The sequence below is a fragment of the Arabidopsis lyrata genome, assembly GCF_000004255.2.
Source record: "Arabidopsis lyrata subsp. lyrata unplaced genomic scaffold ARALYscaffold_7, whole genome shotgun sequence".
Classification (NCBI taxonomy): domain Eukaryota; kingdom Viridiplantae; phylum Streptophyta; class Magnoliopsida; order Brassicales; family Brassicaceae; genus Arabidopsis; species Arabidopsis lyrata.
In genome coordinates this window covers 10,056,906-10,073,721 of record NW_003302549.1, presented here as the reverse complement: position 1 = coordinate 10,073,721, position 16,816 = coordinate 10,056,906, and the positions used below count along the sequence as shown (strand labels likewise).

At 35.7% G+C, this 16,816-nt stretch overlaps 1 protein-coding gene and 1 pseudogene across 3 annotated transcripts; one reads left to right on the top strand and one right to left on the bottom strand.

Annotated features, from left to right (window-relative positions):
- Nucleotides 1–9,226: 9,226 nt before the first annotated feature.
- On the top strand, nucleotides 9,227–14,403 carry LOC9303996 (bifunctional aspartokinase/homoserine dehydrogenase 2, chloroplastic). Of its 3 annotated transcripts, none has more exons than XM_021018402.1 (18): nucleotides 9,227–9,345; nucleotides 9,526–9,760; nucleotides 9,837–10,211; nucleotides 10,289–10,377; nucleotides 10,473–10,776; nucleotides 10,849–10,901; nucleotides 10,989–11,197; nucleotides 11,296–11,383; nucleotides 11,475–11,588; nucleotides 11,720–11,818; nucleotides 11,930–12,124; nucleotides 12,231–12,313; nucleotides 12,733–12,958; nucleotides 13,081–13,226; nucleotides 13,323–13,458; nucleotides 13,554–13,637; nucleotides 13,725–13,817; nucleotides 13,928–14,403. In XM_021018402.1, exons 2-18 carry the CDS (start codon nucleotides 9,541–9,543, stop codon nucleotides 14,171–14,173), a joined length of 2,760 nt encoding a protein of 919 aa, XP_020874061.1. In that variant the 5' UTR covers nucleotides 9,227–9,345; nucleotides 9,526–9,540; the 3' UTR covers nucleotides 14,174–14,403. The 3 variants fall into 3 exon arrangements, with proteins under 3 accessions (XP_020874061.1, XP_020874059.1, XP_020874060.1); XM_021018400.1 differs by having other exon boundaries at nucleotides 9,831–10,211; XM_021018401.1 differs by having other exon boundaries at nucleotides 9,523–9,760; nucleotides 9,831–10,211.
- An 845-nt stretch (nucleotides 14,404–15,248) lies between these two features.
- LOC9303995 lies at nucleotides 15,249–16,571 on the bottom strand (annotated as a pseudogene).
- Nucleotides 16,572–16,816: the final 245 nt, after the last annotated feature.

Genomic DNA, 16,816 nt, shown 5'->3' with positions numbered 1-16,816 from the left:
ACATTTTCAATTTTGATTGTATATAGGTCTGATTGTATAGAGATTAGGTAAATAGGTTAGCTTGTATATAGGTTAGGTTTGTATTTGAGTAAAAAGTTAGAGTCTGCTTGTATATAGATTAGGTGTGTATTTGAGTTTAGAGTTAGAGTCTTTGATACTTATGTAGAGTCTTCTTATTGGTCTACATGTTTTGGTCTTATGGTCTGCATGTTTTGGTCTTATGGTCTGTTAGGTTTGCTTGTTAAGAGTTAGTTTATATATTGGTCTGCTTGTATATAGATTAGGTTTGTATTTGAGTTACAAGTTAGAGTCTGCTTATAGTCTGTTAGTATATAGATTATGTTTGTATTGGTCTGCTTGTATAGTTTGAGTTAGAGTCTGTTAGTATATAGATTATGTTTTGTATTGGTCTGCTTGTATAGTTTGAGTTAGAGTCTGTTAGTATTAGCTTTATTGGTCTGCTTGTATAACTTAAGTAGAGTCTGCTTGTATAATTTTAATTTTGATTGTATATAGGTCTGATTGATATAGATTAGGTAAATAGGTTAGCTTGGTAAACATTTTCAATACTTAAGTAGAGTCTTCTTATTGGTCTGCATGTTTTGGTCTTATAGTCTGTTAGGTTTGCTTGTATATAGGTCTGCTTGTTAAGAGTTAGTTTATATATTGGTCTGCTTGTATAGTTTGAGTTAGAGTCTGTTAGTATATAGTATTAGCTTTATTGGTCTGCTTGTATAACTTAAGTAGAGTCTGGTTGTATAATTTGAGTTTGAGTATGTTTGTATTTGATTAGGTCTACTTGTTTATAGATTATGGATGGTATCAAAGCTAACTGGTTTATTTGATTGTAGGTTTGGTAAGGACAATGGAAAGCTAACCCGGAAGATCACTAAATGTTTCACAAACAAGTTTGATGGGCCATATTACAATTGGAGCTGTGTTCCTACTGGTAGAAGAGAAAGATACTTCCTCGAATTCGCGGTAAAATTCTGTCTCCTCTTATACTTATGTAATTACACTTTTGTTTTGTTTTTTGATCACTAACACCAAACTCTACTCTTGTTTTGTAGAAACTACACACCTGGCATCCCTCAGTGACAGGTGTTGTTGAAGCTAAATTCTACAAGATTTGTCAGGTGCGGATGAAAGACATGGTTAGCAAGGCATGTTCAAAACGAGAGAGGCCAAATTGGATCGAGAAAATACTTTGGATAGAGATGTGTGCCTATTGGGACACTGAAGAAGCATTAGCAAAGAGTTCAACCACATCAGCAGCTAGGATGTCTGACCGTAATGGTCTTGGTCCTCACAAGCATGTTGCTGGTCCAAAGTCGTTTTTACAAATAGAGCAAGAGATGGTACATTCTGACCTATTTACTTTGTTTTAGTTTTAGATTACTTAGACCTATATATTTACTTTGTTCAGGAAGTTGAATTGGGAAGACCTCCTACTATTGGTGAAGTTTTCATCAGGACTCATACCAAGAAGGATGGGACTTTTGTGGATAGGAAGGCGCAGGAAGTCCATGAAACATATCTCAAGAACAAGGCAGCTAAGTTGGCTGCCCTTCAAGAGAATGATGAACAAGCAGATGGGACTTCGCGACGATCTGAGCTATCTCAAGAGGAGGATGATGAGATCTTCCTTCAGGTAAATAGTCTGTTATTTATGGTTGCTTTTGTTATGCAGTCTAACTGTGTAATACTCTTTCTTTTGGTATGCAGTCTACTATCACAAACGACAGAGGAGAATACTTTGGTGTTGGCAGCCTCGGGGTTTACATCAACGGGAAGCGCAAGTACCCAGGAAGCTGTTCTTCTTTCACAACACTCCAATCACAGCTTGAGGATGCTAACCGGAAGATAGAGGAACAAGCAGCGCTCCAAGCAGAACGTGAAGCAGAGGCTTTGCGGGTCGCAGCTGAGCAAGCAGCTGAGATCAAGCATTTGGCGATGGTGAAGAAGTATTTGAGCGAGACTGACCCAAAGTTTATGGACTTCCTCAAGTCTCAATCTGCTGCCACTGATACCACTACTGCTGCCACGACTGCTGCCACTGCTGCTGCCACGACTGCTGCCACTGCTGCTGCCACGACTGCTGCTAGTACTGCTGCTATTCCTACTGCTCAACAACCATAGGTCCCTCCTTCTCTAAACTTTCCCTCCTTCTCTGAACTTGAAAACATTTGTGTTGCTTTGAAAACTTGTGTAAGTTGTTTGGTTACTTGAACTTGGTTCTTATGTTTATAATGTATGTTTATGTTGTGTTTTATTTTACAATGTTCTTATGTTTTAAATAGAAGTCTTTTTGCTTATAAATTGGTAATAACAATCAAATTAGCAACAATTTATTCTTCCAAAATTAGCATTCTAAGTCGATAATAATCAGTCGCAAAGTAGTATCAATTCAGTTACCAAAACATTTAGAAATAGTCGCCATGTAGTGACATATCAGTCGCTAGATTCGTCACAAAACAGTCGCCAAAAGAGTCGCAAACTTAGCGACTGTATGACGACTGAATAGCGACTGCAAATAATGGTCGCCTATTAGTCGCCAAATAGCGACTGTTATGCGACATATTAATTTAGCGACGCAAGGTTCAGCGACTACGTGTTTTAGTCGCCAAACAGTCGTAATTATGTATTTAGCGACGATTTTGTTACTATTAGTGTAGTCGCTAAATCCATGTTTTCTTGTAGTGTCAACATATGAGGATGACTTTATTTTGTGGACTTTTTTTGGGTATATATACGGCATAAAAAGAAAATTTCTTACGTACATTGTGCATATGGTGATGTGAATTTGGGTTTTTTTTTAAAGACATTTCATAGACGTAACAACCGGACCAAAGCAACGTGTAAGTAAAGAAAACACGAAGATAGATAAAGTAGACTAGTACTAAATATCTCATAAATAAATTAGGAAGATCCAATTACAATGTGTATATATATATTCTAATTTCAAAGTAAAAGGTTCATCTAACAACTATATTATAATAATTAGGTGGTGATCTAGACTTAAGAATTGATAATTATATTAATCATGATGTAGGATAAGATATACTAAATTAAATAGTGCTTGCTAAGTTGGAGAAGAGAGGGCATATTAGGTGAAGATTTTTGTGTACTTTTAGAAACACATGCAAAGCTTAAGAATAATTAGTGGAGACTGATCAGAACCTACGGCTAATTTGTCTGTATTATGATAATGACATTATAAACTTTATTAAACATCTAATAGAAAGTCCTATAAATGCTTAATCATGTGACCAATTTTTAGATTAATTTTAAATACATGACTGTGTTTACCAGCAAACAAACAAAATTTATCATATGCCACAATAACTCACTACGTGATTTAGTAACAACCATATTTAATATCTACATTTATATAAGAAGCTCGAGAACATATATATGTAAGAAGCTAGAAACAAAAGCATGGTATTGTATTAGTTATTAAGTCTAATGAGCCCTAAGTTACGAAACTTAGTGGTGCGAAGCATCGAAAAAAGTTACAAAAGGATTCAAAAATGGTGCACTACACTTGTAGAAAGCAAAAAGAAGAAAAGTCACTTTGCCTTTTAACCTTATTTTCAAGTGACCTTTTTATTTTTTATAAGATAATTTCATAATTATAAAAACTAAAAAGTATAGAGTAAGGGATAATGGCAATTATGTTCTCATTTCTCAGCATCCTTTTCCTTTTAACCTTCCTTCATGTTTGCTTAATTAAGTCATTGGGACAAAAAAGAAAAAGTGAGATAAAAAGTAAACCAACTAATAATAACAAAGTGCACAAACGTAGTATTTATTATGAGTATCTACTATCCAATCTGGATGTTTACTTTCTAATATTCGGATTATTGTTTTCCGACTGTATAGAATTGTAGGAATCGACTCAAATCCAAATCTATAATTAATTAATGTTGGTTCATATTTTTGTCTAACAGAATATATAATTAATTTAAATTTCTGAAGAAGCTTTCTCAATTTTAGTATTTTCTCCACCTCTTTAAGTTTAACCTACGTTATCTTATAAAGAGAAAAGTCGGATCAATTACTTCAAACCAATATATCAAGTTATCAACTACAATTTATAGAAGGGTCGACTCCCAGACTTAAGTGAAAGTATTTTTATACTCACACTTGTTTTTGTTATCTGTGTCTTGTTCATGTTCATATTATATCGTATAACATGGAATATTTTTTGGTCCATTATAAGAAAGAAAAATTAATTAAGTTTTGGTACGATATTCGCCTTTAAATTTTACTTTCCAAACGTGACACCAAACTTCTTTTTATTTTACTTTGGAACAAGTTCTTGTTCTCTTTGCTTTTATAAAGTAATTTATTTGATTTTATTTGCAAATGCGACCAATGTCTAAATGAGTAATGGATATCTACATATACGTCTTTCTTTTGTTTATATATCAATCTATATGTATGTACATACAAAAGTGTCGACCATAAGGTCATAAAAAAACTAACTATTTTAAACACGAAAAATAATATTTGAAAATAAAAGGAAAAAGTGATAGATTAAGGACAAAAATCGATGACTATGCTATAAAAGGGAAAGGTTAGAAAACGAAGTTGATAAATAAAAAATGGTTACAGAACGAAGGAGTAATTGTCACAAAGAAAATCGAATTAGGTTAGATTTATAGTCATTACTCATTATCATGATTATCATCATCGCCACCTATCTAAAATCGAATCATGTAAATGCACTCCACAATTTTTTTTTTTTCCCACCAATCCCGCCGATTAAGTTTTGACCACGACATCGATCAGATCTAATCACACTCACTCTATCAAATATCTTTAATTAAATTATATATTTCATATAAAACAAAAAATGAATTAGTAAGTATTACATTGTCATGATTTGGACAGACATCGACTATCGTGCTAATCTTTGAACTCAAAATGCCTTAAATTTATGTCCAACGGTGCATTATAACTTGGTTTACATTACAATAATAATAACGTGATTAGATGAACGCTTTAAAATTTGAATGATTAATTAATACAAGAATAACCGGCCAGTCGGCAACGCTAATTACATATAGGTTCTGTATAGTTCTTACGCGTGTATACATGACTACATGAGTTTTCTAAATCGTAACTCGAAAGATATCTCTCCAAATATATAGTTTTTTCTTAAAGTCTTCAAATATATAATTGAACATGAATATTAATGTGTTTGTTTTTGCTGTCTATATCTATTTTTCATTGAAATCAAATTATAAATAATACAGTACTAATTTAGGGTTAGTTTTCAATTTATCATTTTGTTTCCAAATACACAATTTTTTGTGTGTTTAGCGCGATATCTTTTAAAAGAAGATCGAATGTGATAGATTTATTTTTTTTTCTATTTTTTCATGGATATATAAATTTAAGAAAATTTTCTTAGAATCGTAGTTTAAACAAATATATTATCAATCTAATAATTTTTGTAATATCACCAAAGTGCTAACTCAAGAGCCATTTTACCCAAAAAAAGAAAGGTGTTAATTTAAGAGCAATTACCCATTGTGAAAGTATCACATTTTTCTCTCTATATAATCTCAAAAATTATTTAGAACATTTTAAAACTCTTATAAAAATTTCATCGGGAACTTTTTCTAGAATAGTAGAATAGGTATATGTTCACAACGTTGTGGTATTTTTGAAAAACAGTTTTTGTACATGTGTGATATTTGAGTTTTTTTTTTTGTTTAATTTTTAAATTAGAAAAACAAAAATTTCAACTAAAATCACTAAGCTCAGTTATATCTTAAATTTTTGGTGAGCATATATGTTTTAATTTGTTCAATGTTATTATAAGTAAAACAGTAAAACAATAATCATCTCATTACGACAAAACGATGTGAACTGCAATTAGCTTCAATTATCGAACTACTATCATAGTTTTCGCATTAACTCATATATGGTAATGCTATACATATTTGTTTAAATATTATTTTTGGATTCAATTCTAACACGCCAGACTATTTAGTCGTCTATTTTCCTTTGAACTAGTGTCTATATAAATCATATCTGATGCTTTCGTAAGAATGGTTCCATTTCCTAATATAATGCACTCTTACTAAGAAGACCATATGTTAAAAGTATGAGCAGAAGGGGAAGAAAAGTTATAAAAACTGCCAACATATTTAAACTATATACAATAATAGCTAGTCAATACATGATTATATGTGAATGTGACTATACAATATACACATGTCCCATATATAGCCATTAATATCACGAGATTTGTCAACAATAATAATAATGCTCAACCACAAATGTCATAGGAGGGGGTCCAAATAAATTTTCAATAATGTTTTTTCTAAAGTTGAGTACGTTTGATATGACAAAATTTTTGGGCTTCTATATATCTGTGTACTATTAAATTAAAAGGTGAATATATAGGAGATAAGGACAAAATTGATTAGACGTTCTACGAGGGTCTTCTGTTTATTTTTGGCTTTTGATTGTTTCCATCGCTCTTGTGGACCAATTCATGTTTTCTTATAAACTAATAAAGATTAAATATTCGAACAATCAAACTACTTTGTTATATATATGGCCATGCGAGTTATAATTGTGCTAGTCTAAACGAATTATAATTATTTTACTCAGCAAATTTGTAGCCACCATGAATTTTGAAATAGCAACAGCAATTTAAGAATCAATATAATTTTCGATTTAAAAGTCTTGTTGCATCTCTACAAGAGCAATAATATTAACACTTTACATATGATCTGAGAAAAAAATAAGGGTGAAGTAGAACAACTAAAAAGAAACTATATAGCCAACCAAACAAGGGACACGAAGTAGTCACGAACACGATATTAGCCGTAGCTTAGGCAACCCAACTGAGCCAATGCTATTGGCTCCCACCACACGAATAGATCAGTCCCAACCAAAACCTATGTAGTGTTTGGAATTAGAGGGGCTATTAAAATTTTAGTTATACCCGAAAAGGAATAAAAAATGTGTCAATATCTTTAAGCAGCCCGAAGATTCTAATCTTAGGCGGCTATGATGACTAAAAAAACCAATCAACGGAAATGTGATTTGGATAATTTTAGTTAAATGTCAATATCAGTGTGAATCATCCCAACCAATATGTTGATGAGACTATTAATACTATATCATTCCTCGATATGCATGCATACATTTACAAGATAAATTTATAACATATTGGTTAATCATATACGAGCAAATTGTCTCGATACTAAATCTATTTATTTTCTTCCTAATAGCATAGACGCGCCTACTATGTGAATTTTTGTGTTTGTCTTCATAAATAACAATTCTATTACTCGTGAGATTTGTTATACTATGTGAAATCTAAAATATCAGTATCAGGCCCGATCCACCCATAAAGCAGGCAAAGCATCTGCTTTAGGCCACAAAATATAATAAAGTTTTTAGGACCACATTACAAAGAAACTTGCTTAGCCTAGTGGTTATGTAGTTAATAAGTTAGTGTCAACTCTTGAGTTCGAATCTCGTATTCTACAGTTTTTAACAATAGTTTTAAATAAAAAATTATATTATTGAAATATGCTTGAGGCCCCAAATATCTAAAGACCGGGCCTGATCAGTACCCTGGTCCCTGGAAATACCACATGTTTTCAACTTCTTTTAGATTCACCCTGTTGTACTGCAACTTTTGCTTCGTGGTGATAATTAACTTCGGTGCTTTCAATATTGAAAAAACACACACCACACCATTTGATATAAATGTACGCAGTGTTTTAGCATAATCTTTCAATTTGTTGGTGTGTTTTTTTTTTCTTTCTTGAAGCTGGTTGTTATCCTCATTAGACTTGAAGGTCAAAAGGATTTCATTTCCTAGAACGCATAACAATACTATACAAGTTCAAATGCACATAGATGAATATAACGAGGTACACCATACACGTGGATTAACCTGCTCAAGTATGAAAACTTCCAACTCTCTATAAGCCTTAAACCATAATAAATTGTTTTCAAATCCCAACCGCAACTAACTTACTGTAAAGAGTATTCGTACCAACATGGTCTATGCTTTAACAAATTTAGTATTTGTGAAATTGATATAAGCTAATTGTTGGTCTGAAATTGCTAGGGGAATCTGTTAAGTAATTACTAATTACTGTTTTGCCCAAAAAAAAATATACTATATGTGTATATAGATTAATTAACGTATAAAGACGAAAAAAGAGCATCGAGTTGTATCAGCATCATCCATGTTGGTTCATGTGGGTCATTCACGAGACCAATGGATCGTGACAGAAAACAAGCATTTTCAATAGGCAGTTGAGTTGATTAATTAAATAACACCACTTTATTATGACAAGATCAATGCGTTTATCTTTGTTTTAATTAAACTATAAACGTACTTATTGATGACAAAAGAAGATATTATTTATCTTGTCAACATTTCATATATGATCATTGCAGTGAGATATTTTGTTGGGCTAATATGCTCAACCAGTTAGAAAATTGGTCGGCTTATATATGGGTTTTACTTCTTTAATTAATACTATGATGGTTTATAATTGTTAATGAAATGAAGTTGGATATATCTTAATGGCTCACGGTTTGATTGGTCTAACATAAAATCATGAAAAAAACTAAATCTTTTATATATATATATATATACTTTTTCATTGATGAAAATTTTTAGAAGCTTTTATTTCTATATGACTATATCCGTCTCATTACCAAAAAAATTATATAAGTTAAATCCAATTCAAATAGTATACAAGACCACAAAAACTAGCTTTCAATAGTTGTGCTTGGACCACTTGCATCTTGAACTTTGGTTCGGAGTTTTTACATGATGGGCATGTCTATCGAATACCGAGAGGTAGGCTCATTTATCAGATTCATCAGACTCGAGTTGGATTCAATTGTCAACTACTCCTATCAGAAATAAGATTTGATTACGGATTCTAGCCATAAAACTCAAATACACAACCTGATGTCAGAAAAAAAAAACACAACATATAACTCTCTTGATCAATAACCATTGATCAACAAATAAAGAGGGTTTCTTTCTTATGTAAGCCATACAATGAAAATTAATTTCTTGGGCCATAAATGGGCCAACAAGGCCTTTAAATCAAAACTATAAGCGACGAAAAACGTTGCTTGGAGGTCATTAACAGACAGACACGTGGCAATTTATTGTTGATAGAGAAAATCGTGAAGCCGCTTCACTTTGAGGTCTCAGTTAACTCTTAAACCTTTTGACCAACAATATTTCAAATCGGTCGTGCTATTTAGCCGCACTGAGAAAAGCCGTACACCTAATTTATTTCCCATTCCTCCGCCGTCGGGTCGCCGGAAAATCATCACTGTGTTAGTCTTCTTCTCTTCCTTGCTTTCTTTTTTCCTGCGAAAATCTAATTTAGGGTTTAGCACTTCACTGTTGTAGCGAATTACTGTTTCTTAGTCGATTGATTCGTTGAGGCATTGTAAGGAGTTTCGATTGAATCTTCAGTGTATTGAAAGCTTGTAACTATGTAATTTTGGTAGCAGGTATATGCGATTAACATGGCGACTCTGAAGTCGTCATTTACTGTTTCTCCGCCGAATAGTAATCCGATTAGATTTGGATGTTTTCCGCCGCAATGCTTTCTCCGTGTCCCGAAACCGCCTTGTCTCCGGCAACGACTTGTATTTCCCAGGTTTCGGCGGACTATTGGTGGTGGTGGCGGTGGTTTGATTCGTTGTGAGCTTCCGGATTTTCATCTATCAGCTACAGCAACTACTGGTTAGTTTTATCTTGATATATGAGCTTTTTGGAATTGTAGTCAAAATATTTTTCTCAATTTTGGTTACAGTTTCAGGTGTATCGACGGTGATCTCCGTGGATCAAGTTCAGATTCCTAAAGGTGAAATGTGGAGTGTTCATAAGTTTGGTGGGACTTGTGTGGGAAATTCTCAGAGGATTAGGAATGTAGCAGAAGTTATAATCAATGATAATTCGGAAAGGAAACTTGTGGTTGTCTCGGCGATGTCGAAGGTGACAGATATGATGTATGACTTAATCCGCAAGGCACAATCACGAGATGATTCTTATCTGTCCGCGTTGGAAGCTGTCTTGGAAAAGCACCGGTTGACAGCTCGTGACCTTCTCGATGGGGATGATCTCGCTAGTTTCTTGTCACATTTGCATAATGATATTAGTAATCTTAAAGCAATGCTTCGTGCGATATACATAGGTAGTGTGATATACTTATGTTTCTTGTTTACTTTTAGTCTGATTTAAGAGGAAGTAACTGACATCTTTCATTTGCAGCCGGCCATGCGTCAGAGTCGTTTTCAGACTTTGTTGCAGGACATGGGGAACTTTGGTCTGCTCAGATGCTATCATATGTTGTCAGAAAGGTTTGAATGATGAGTATGATAATTGCATAATTTGCATGTGAAGTTATTGAGGTTGTACGCTTTATCATCTGATCTCTCTATTCTTTTTATTGTAGACTGGCCTTGAGTGTAAGTGGATGGATACTAGAGATGTGCTCATCGTTAATCCCACCAGCTCTAATCAGGTTGATCCTGATTTTGGTGAATCTGAGAAGAGACTCGATAAGTGGTTCTCCTCAAATCCGTCAAAAATTATTATTGCGACTGGGTTTATTGCTAGCACTCCACAAAATATTCCAACAACTTTGAAAAGAGATGGGAGTGATTTCTCTGCTGCTATTATGGGTGCTTTATTGAGGGCTCGTCAAGTAACAATCTGGACAGATGTTGATGGTGTATACAGTGCGGATCCTCGTAAAGGTATGTCCTGTTCTTTTGCTTCTAGTCCATTTTATTGTATGATGTAACTATAACAAGAAGTTTTTGCTGCAGTTAACGAGGCAGTAATTCTCCAGACACTTTCTTATCAAGAGGCCTGGGAAATGGTAAAGCTAGTGTTCTTGTTATCCTAGGTTCAGGAGCTTCATCATGCCAAGTTCAAACTTTTGATTACAATTCTTAACTTCATGCAGTCTTATTTTGGAGCAAATGTTTTACATCCTCGCACCATCATTCCTGTGATGCGGTATAATATTCCGATTGTGATAAGAAATATTTTCAATCTCTCTGCACCGGGAACAATAATCTGTCAACCTCCTGAAGATGATTATGACCTTAAACTGACAACTCCTGTCAAAGGGTTTGCAACTATTGACAATTTGGCCCTCATTAATGTTGAAGGGTAAGCTACATTTGCCGGGTTTTATTTCTGTTCTTTTAAATGACAAGCTGCATTGATACCTCTCCCAATGACTGATCTCTTCCAATTCATTCTGACAGTACTGGAATGGCTGGTGTACCCGGTACTGCAAGTGACATTTTTGGCTGTGTGAAAGATGTTGGAGCTAATGTGATTATGATATCACAGGTGCCTTAGTTTCAAACTTAACCTTAGTATTATAGCAATTTTCTTCAGTTTAGAGGCAGAGGCTTATTCCATTGATATATTCATTGTTCAGGCTAGCAGTGAGCATTCTGTGTGCTTCGCTGTGCCTGAGAAGGAAGTAAATGCCGTTTCTGAGGCACTACGGTCGAGATTTAGTGAAGCTTTACAAGCTGGACGTCTTTCTCAGGTGTCTCCCTCTCTCTGATTTCTGTTTTACCTAGCACAGGTCATCTCTGTGTAATCTAATTAAGCATATACTTGATTATTTTTTTCTTCGCCAGTTCACTATTTTGAACAATATTATATTTCTTTTCTCAGATTGAGGTGATACCGAACTGTAGCATCTTAGCTGCAGTCGGTCAGAAAATGGCTAGTACACCTGGAGTTAGTTGTACACTTTTCAGTGCTTTGGCGAAGGTGATTATTACACAATACTGTAACCATCATGATAAGGGATCATCCATCTTGTACACTCTCCTTTGCCAAATTGATCCCCTGTAATTCGTTGTTTCTGTATCTCACTTGCAGGCTAATATTAATGTCCGTGCTATATCTCAAGGTTGTTCTGAGTACAATGTTACTGTCGTTATTAAACGTGAAGATAGCGTTAAGGCATTAAGAGCTGTGCACTCGAGGTTTTTCTTGTCAAGAACGACATTAGCAATGGGAATCATAGGACCGGGCTTGATAGGTGCTACATTACTTGACCAGCTGAGGGACCAGGTGAACTTCATAATGTTGTTCAGTCTATACAAAATGCTACATTACCTTCCTTTTGGGTCTATTCGTCCTTTACAAAGCTGATTAAGCATTTAATTATGTTTTCCAGGCTGCTGTTCTCAAACAAAAATTTAATATTGATCTGCGTGTTATGGGAATCACTGGTTCAAAGACTATGCTATTAAGTGACATGTAAGAATGACTTCTTCTGTACAGTTGTTTGATTCTGACGCGTTGTAGGGTTTTACTTGAAAGACACACTGATCCATTATTTGATGGCATGACTGCCTATTATACTTTTCTCTAGAGAGACAAATATCCCAAACTCTAGATCAGAATCCATATGCATCGTAGAAGATTTACTTGGTTTCCTATTTCGCATATCTGGCCCATGGCTCTCCCTTAATTGATATCTTGTGATTTATCTATCCGTTATTACCGTTCACGAGATTCCTTTTTGCTTTTCTTCTCTAGCATTGCTGTATTAATGAGTTGAAAGTCAATTCTTGTATAGCTGATATTTTCTGGTAAATCCTAAGCTTGGTTTCAAACTGCGGATGATTTTCTCTGTTTTAACACCACATGACTTGTACCTATGTTGTTTATTGCAGTGGTATTGATTTGTCGAGATGGAGAGAACTTCTAAACGAGAAGGGAACAGAGGCCAATATGGATAAATTCACTCAACAAGTGCATGGAAATCATTTTATCCCCAACTCTGTATTGGTTGATTGTACAGCAGATTCTGCTATTGCGAGCCATTACTATGATTGGTTACGAAAGGGAATCCACGTCATTACCCCAAATAAAAAGGCTAACTCAGGTCCCCTTGATCAGGTGATATAATCTTCTCATCAAGTATACTTCTTTTCAATCTCTGTTTGAGAAACTCAATATGAAATGTTTCTGTCCTGAGTTGGTTTCTTACTCCACTGATGTTTCTCTGTTTGTGTGCTCAGTACTTGAAACTAAGAGATCTTCAAAGGAAATCCTACACTCATTATTTCTATGAAGCCACTGTTGGAGCTGGTCTTCCAATTATCAGCACTTTACGTGGTCTCCTTGAGACAGGAGACAAGATACTACGCATAGAGGGCATTTGCAGGTCTGTTAGTTAACAGTTTCACCAGAGTCTGACTCTGAGTTCCTTTCTAGTGCCAATTTTATGATTTATCTGTGTTTTTTTTTTTTTTTCCTCCAGTGGAACTTTGAGCTATCTATTCAACAACTTTGTTGGAGATCGAAGTTTCAGCGAGGTTGTCGCTGAAGCAAAGAACGCAGGTTTTACTGAGCCTGATCCAAGAGACGATTTATCTGGAACTGATGTTGCAAGGAAGGTACGTTATCGTTACTATGTATCAAACTGACCTAGCAAAGTTCTGCAACTGATGATAGTCTCTCTCATTGAGCCAAAACTCTTTTGTTTATGCAGGTGATAATCCTCGCTCGAGAATCCGGACTGAAATTGGACCTCTCTGATCTTCCTATTAGAAGTCTCGTACCAGAACCTCTAAAAGTAAAAGATCTTTGTATATGTATATCTCATTAACAGCAAAATCAGCATTGTCTGCATCTAATGTCCCCTTTCTAATACTATTTTCAGGGATGCACTTCTGCTGAAGAATTCATGGAGAAACTCCCACAGTACGATGGAGACCTAGCAAAAGAAAGGCTAGAAGCTGAGAACTCTGGGGAAGTAAGATTTATTCACAACAAACGTTTTCAATTTGATGATCTTAAATCCGGCTAATTTCCCTTTTGATCAATGTGATCATATTAACCATATATATGTAAACTTGAATATAGGTCCTGAGATATGTTGGAGTGGTGGACGCAGTTAACCAGAAGGGAACCGTTGAACTTAGAAGATACAAGAAAGAACATCCATTTGCGCAGCTCGCAGGATCAGACAACATAATAGCATTTACAACGACAAGGTACAAGGATCATCCACTTATAGTCCGAGGACCTGGAGCTGGTGCTCAAGTCACGGCTGGTGGTATATTCAGCGACATACTAAGGCTCGCATCTTATCTCGGTGCACCGTCTTAACCAGTGAAGAAAACTCCCACATTAATTATCCGTTTTGCTATTTATCTTCCCGCTAAAAGTATCAGCTACGAATCAACAACTTTTTGCTGGTCTTTGTAGTTTTTGTGGTAACATGTACAATAACAACTAGTTTTGTTGGATTTGTTTTTGATTTTTTAATACAGTTTTATTTGTTTAATATTTACAGATCAAAACGATGTGCTATTTAATAAAAAGGAGCATTAAAAATATCTATGTTTTGGTGTTATATAATATAATTAGTTCTTAGAAGATTTCTCTAATGTACTAGTACTACCATTTCTCTGAAAACCATGATAATACAAATTTACAAGCGGCTTTACAAGTATCAGATTTCAGATTATATATGCATGCATGCATACATTTGCAGGTAAGTGATGTTTTTTCATAATGCGTATTTTTATAGAAATCAAACTTTATTTAATTATTTTTGTTTACAAAGATTTAATTAACAAGCGTGAAAACAAGATACGCAGACGTGTTTTATATTTCTTACAATAACATAAGCCAACATGTTCTATTCTTCACTCGTCATTATTTATTTCTTCGTCTTTTGTGGTTGTCGGAACTAATCTTTTTCTTTTGGTTTAACTCGGAACTCATCTTGTCTCCGCTGGCTCTCTTTAGCATCCCATGCTTGTGATGCTGCAAAATTTCCAAAAATCCATATATAAGACTTGGTACTTTCAAGGACACCAAATATACCTTTTTTTGCAATTCACAAAAAAAAAAAGAACAGCATCTCCGTTGTGAAAATGTAAACGAAAAATAAAAGAGATATTTAAAAGTACATAAAGACGAACCTGCACGAGATAGACCAGAATTGTCGTCAGCTCCTCCAACATGCCATGAGAAGTAACCAAGCAAACAGGGCTAACCCAAGGTAAAATGATGCCTAAAGCCTAAAAAAATTTTAGCCCATCATTAAATATAATTAAAAAAAATTATATAAAAAGTACATTGAGATGGATCGATCTCGGCAGCAATAACCACTCTACCACAATAGATGTCTGTAAAATGATGCCTCTAAATTGCTTTATAGACATCTGCTGCCGAAAGCCCATAAAGCATGGGCTTTAGCCTTGGGCCGGCCCTGCAAGCAAACCTCTCTTTTTAGCGTATCTCACTTTCCTCACGACGTTCTGATGATCATCGTACCCAATCAAACTAGTCCCCGCGAAACAGTAATCTCCGACCACCGTGGAGTCATAAACCGATCTTGCTTTGTGATCCACTATGAGCCTCCTTATGACCTTATCTGATTATAGTTGATAGAACCATCAGCTGATGTATGTACTGGGGTGGTGGCCGCATCATTACCGCCTTCTAAACTCCAGGTCCCTCCAACGTATAGGAATCCCAAGACTGCTTTCTTCGCTGAAAGTCCGGCCTTAATCCACTCTTTCAAACCGGAGTCTCTGCATGGACCTATCAACCACATTTACCAAATTCTATTACAGTTAAACCCTTGACGAACCAAAAAAAAGCTACTCACTTTCCTTTGTTGGTTTAGTCACTTATGTTTGTACCTTTCGGGTTTGAAGGATCAAACAGAGCCGCGGGTAGAACAATGAGTGTGGATGAACAGTAGAAATCATAGGCAATTAGGTTAACCCAATCCAAGTTTTCTTCAATCTCTGGAATTGGGTAGGAAACAAAATCGTAAACCGCAGCCGTCAATAGCAAAGGCATTCTTTCAATACGTTCAGCGTCATCCTCAATCGCTTCTCGCCATTCTTAAAGTAGTTTACCAAAGTTTTTCATCTCCACATCATCTTTTGGGTACTCCCAAGCCAGATCAAGGCCATCAAATATTCTATAAGATCTAGCGATCGAGATCGAAGACCAAATGAATGATTTACGAGAGGTGGGGTTACTTGCCATGGACGCAAACGCGGATCTGTCTACGCTTCTTCCGCCTATCGACAAGAGGGTATGCACTTGAGGGTTCTTCTACTTGACGATCTTAGTGAAGTTCGAGTATTCCTGTTCGTGAGCGCTGGAGACAACGACGATGTTGGTCTGAACGTCAAGATCGGCAAAGGTGCAAAAAAGGTGAGTGAAGAGAGTTGAAACTATTAGCAAGGCTGAGGATCGTGGGGCTACGCTTTCGGTGGTTGGGGATGATACACCATCTGGGAACCAATACGATGCTTTTTTTTTTTTTGATAACCCAGGTATCCCAACGCTTCCTGACAGGGCAGGGGTCCACGTGTTAGCTATCAGATACCCGACAGAGCAGGGGTCCACGTGTTAGACTATCGGTTCGCATCAGACTAGCCAAGTGGTTGGCCAAATGGCACTCCATGTGTCGGCTCCTGGACGCTGCAGCCCGCATGTGAATACCGCAGTGGCCAGGACTTTAACCTTGGTGGCGGAAGTCACAGGTGTGACATCATATAATTGATGTCAAGGCTATTCTCAACGAACTCCTTAACCACCAAAACTGGTGCCGCAATTACTTCAGAGTTTAGAGGCTTCGTTTGCTTTGGCTCAAGCTCGGATGCAGCAGCTTCTAGTACCTCTACGTCTGGTGCCGCAATTACTTCAGAGTTTTGAGGCTTCGATTCAAGCTGCGACGTTGCACGGAACACCACCGCTACCGGTAGTTTTGAAGTCACTGTC

Coding starts and splice junctions, on each gene's coding strand:
- LOC9303996 (XM_021018400.1), top strand. CDS start 9,541: ATGGCGACTCTGAAGTCGTCATTTACTGTTTCTCCGCCGAATAGTAAT. Junction 12,125..12,230: donor TTGACCAGCTGAGGGACCAG/GTGAACTTCATA, acceptor TATGTTTTCCAG/GCTGCTGTTCTCAAACAAAA. Junction 13,638..13,724: donor TCGTACCAGAACCTCTAAAA/GTAAAAGATCTT, acceptor TACTATTTTCAG/GGATGCACTTCTGCTGAAGA.